Below are 3,338 nucleotides of genomic sequence, written 5' to 3'. Positions count from 1 at the left end.
TGTTTTGAGATGAAACATTTGAATTATAAACCAAGCACCTCTTATCCACCTCTATGTGTAATATTATACGGTTTCCTAACTTTCTTGTCTCTTGTCACCATGTGTGGAAACTTCCTTGTAATACTGTCAGTCATTTACTTTAAACAGATGCACACTCCTACTAACACTCTCATTCTGTCCCTGGCTGTGGCTGACATGTTGGTTGGCATGTTTGCTTTCCCTCTCAGGATGTTTTATTCTCTCAGTGCGTGTATGTATGATGTCGGTATATTTTGTAAGATAAGGGACAGCTTTGATATATTGTTCAGCCTATGCTCTATCATGCACCTGTGCTGCATTTCTGTGGACAGATATCACGCAGTGTGTCAGCCTTTAACATATAAATCTAAAATCAATGGCCGGGTTGTCTTCATCATGATCGCTGTGAGCTGGGGTGTTTCTGTGTTCGTTGCTATCACTGTTGTACAAACTAGATCTACCAATGATGACTGTCAGGACATGTGCTTTATTGACGTTATCATGGCAAACATTGTTGCACCTTTGCTGTCATTTTACCTTCCTATTCTCATAATGCTTTGCATTTACCTGAAGATATTTGTTGTTGCACAGAGACAGGTACGAAGCATCCAAGCAAAGATGAAGCCTGGAGCAACTGTCAGTAAGATGGAGAGAAAAGCCACCAAAACTCTGGCTATTGTTTTAGGAGTTTTTGTGTTTTGCTGGGCTCCTTTCTTTCTTTTCCTAACTTTTAGAACTGTTGGAAATAATCCAGCACCCGTTCATGTGATTGAAACAGTGGCTTGGCTTGGACTGTCAAACTCTACTCTGAATCCTTTTATCTATGGTTTCTTTTATAGCTGGTTCAGATCAGCCTTTAAAATTATTGTTTCTGGGAAAATCCTAAAAGGGCACTATATTAACCTGAAGTTGCATTGAATTTTAAGTTTTTTTTGTTTGTTTTGTTTTTCTTAATAAAATGAAATATATGTTTTTATGTATATTTATGTTTTGTAATAAATTATTAATCCAATGTCAGGATGAATCCAGAATTTGATAGAACATACTTGTCAAAATCTTTCTTTTAATTTAGGACTGAGTAGAGAATGCAGAATATGTTTTCTATTTTTCCCCCTGTCTACAAAAGGCATAATTTTCTTTTAATTGTGTTCCATCTGTATTTTCTCTTCCTTTGTACACCTTTGTTTTTGGCTACTACACAAAGATTCGATAATTAAAGAGTCTTTTGCTGATTCTGTAGAGCTTTTTTAGGTGTCCTTTTCCAGGTTCTGTGCGCTTTGGTTCTCACGTGATTAGAAAGTATGCCACAAAAAAATGTGCTTTTGAGGATGAGTCTACTGAGGTACAATTTGAACTTCTGAGAAAATATGTTGTTCCACCTTGGGCATGAAAACCCACACACATTTAGCACTCTGTGACTTTGATTGTTTTAGATTCAACCCTATAATGCGACAAATTGATTCCTGTAAAGCTCTTAAAGATACTGAAATTCTTCCAGTTTCCTTTTTTTACCTGTTGCTTGAGTAAATGAACTTATCATTAGTTATTTGATCTGATTCTAATCTGATAATAATTCTAATTTGATCTGATAATATTTTGACTGTCGAGTACAACATGGTAACTTATACTAGTTGAAAATACACTTTAATTCTTTACACAAACAAGAATGGAGGAAACAAAACACTACATATGTAATATTTAGGAATTGAGTTCAAATAATATAATAGATTAAACTGATCTATTTGATGAATTTAAATGTCATGGGATTAAACCAGAGCTGAACTGGGACAAACTTATGACCTTTTGAGCAGAGACAGATCCACCTGGTATTGATGAAATGATAGGAACACCTATGAATGGAAAGTGCATGCTTGTAAAAGTGAATGCACATGCTTTTTTTGTGTGTTTATGTTTAATAAATTTAGACTTACAGCAATTACCCAGTACTGTTTACCTTCTGAACAACTTAACAAATGTTAAATTTGACAGAAGGTGACTGAATGATATTTTTAACAAACATTAAAATGTGCTCTTAAATCTGCTCCTCATATCATCGGCCTATCTGCCTTGTTTTTCAACCTCGATACCTTTTCTCTCTCTCGTCTCTGTTCCCTAATGTCTCTTTCTCTAAAATGATTCTCAACTGGTTAGTATGGAACAGTCTGGTGTAACACATACAGTGAAATNAGTTATTCACAACATAAATATGGCATCCAACCTAGATTGGCATTAAATATAAATCCACCACAACAGAGAACCTAGTATTCAGGTAGACAGACAGTCTCCTTCCCAAAAACCTTTAATTTGAAATGACGGATCGGCAGTGAACAGCTAGGGCATCTTGGGCAGGAACCTCTGCAGGAAGAAAACACAGGTTAAGGACTACATCAACCTGGCGGAAGATGATTATGAATGTGTGAGTCACTAACCTGGTCTTAAAGTGCAGTCCATGCCCAGAAGATGAGATAGATTCCAGCCGCAGAAAAGACACTGAGGACGCTGCTGAAACATTTAAGCCCCGAAGACCGAAGAAAAGGCAAAAGATCAGATCCAAGCAGACTAAGGAAGGCAGGATAATCAAGAGGATGAAGTCAAGGAGAATCACAGGAGTCCGAGCCAGAAGACCAGAGATCCAAAGAGGTTAAGAAGAGAAATCCAGGACAGTTTCAGGAAGCAGGTCCAGGTATGGTAAACAGGCTGAATCCAGCAGCGGTCTGAAGACAGGTCAGGCAAATAGATCAGAAAGGGAACAGGAAGGCTCAGAGGTCCAAAGGCAGAACTGGGCAGGATTAGGCAGTCAAAAATGCTTGCCTAAAGACTCTCACCAAAGACTGGAATAATCTGGCACTGATGACTGGAAGAAGGCAGGTTGAATAGAGATTGAAGCACATGAAACAGATGAGCAGTAATGATAAAGTGGGTCGAATTAGGCAGGTGAATGAAATGAATAATCAAGCCAGTCATCAGTGCCAAGATCATGACAAAATTATTAATTTGGTGGAGGTAACTGGATTTTAGACAGCTGGATTCAGGAATCCAACCTTTTATGTAAGAGACTAAGAACCCAGAAAGAAAGTAATTCAGTTATTTAGTATTTCAGTACAAAAATTACAATTATAACCATTCAGCTGACAATAATTAATTTTTATTTTTTATTACCCTTGATTTGAATAACCTTTTAATTAACTATGACCTCCAGTTCTATTCATTTGATATATTCATAATCTTCTGGTAAATTTGCACAACAGTTTCATTCAAAAAGGTTTTGAGTTTAATTAACATGTATATTTTAGGTTAACAAACATAAATGTACTTATTAT

General features: G+C 36.5%; 1 protein-coding gene across 1 annotated transcript in view; it reads left to right on the top strand.

Moving 5' to 3' along the window:
* The window catches only part of LOC107100246 (trace amine-associated receptor 4-like), a 3,250-nt gene extending 2,314 nt beyond the window's left edge, over window positions 1-936 (top strand). The window contains exon 2 of the mRNA XM_015398664.1: window positions 10-936. Within this exon, the coding sequence (XP_015254150.1) occupies window positions 10-936 (927 nt within the window). The remainder of the gene's footprint in view (window positions 1-9) is intronic.
* The last annotated feature ends 2,402 nt before the right edge of the window (window positions 937-3,338 follow it).

The sequence above is a fragment of the Cyprinodon variegatus genome, unplaced genomic scaffold (assembly GCF_000732505.1).
Source record: "Cyprinodon variegatus isolate N-32 unplaced genomic scaffold, C_variegatus-1.0 Scaffold949, whole genome shotgun sequence".
In the NCBI taxonomy this organism is placed as follows: domain Eukaryota; kingdom Metazoa; phylum Chordata; class Actinopteri; order Cyprinodontiformes; family Cyprinodontidae; genus Cyprinodon; species Cyprinodon variegatus.
The sequence above is the reverse complement of the archived record's forward strand: the minus strand, read 5'-3'. Positions and strand labels throughout refer to the sequence as shown.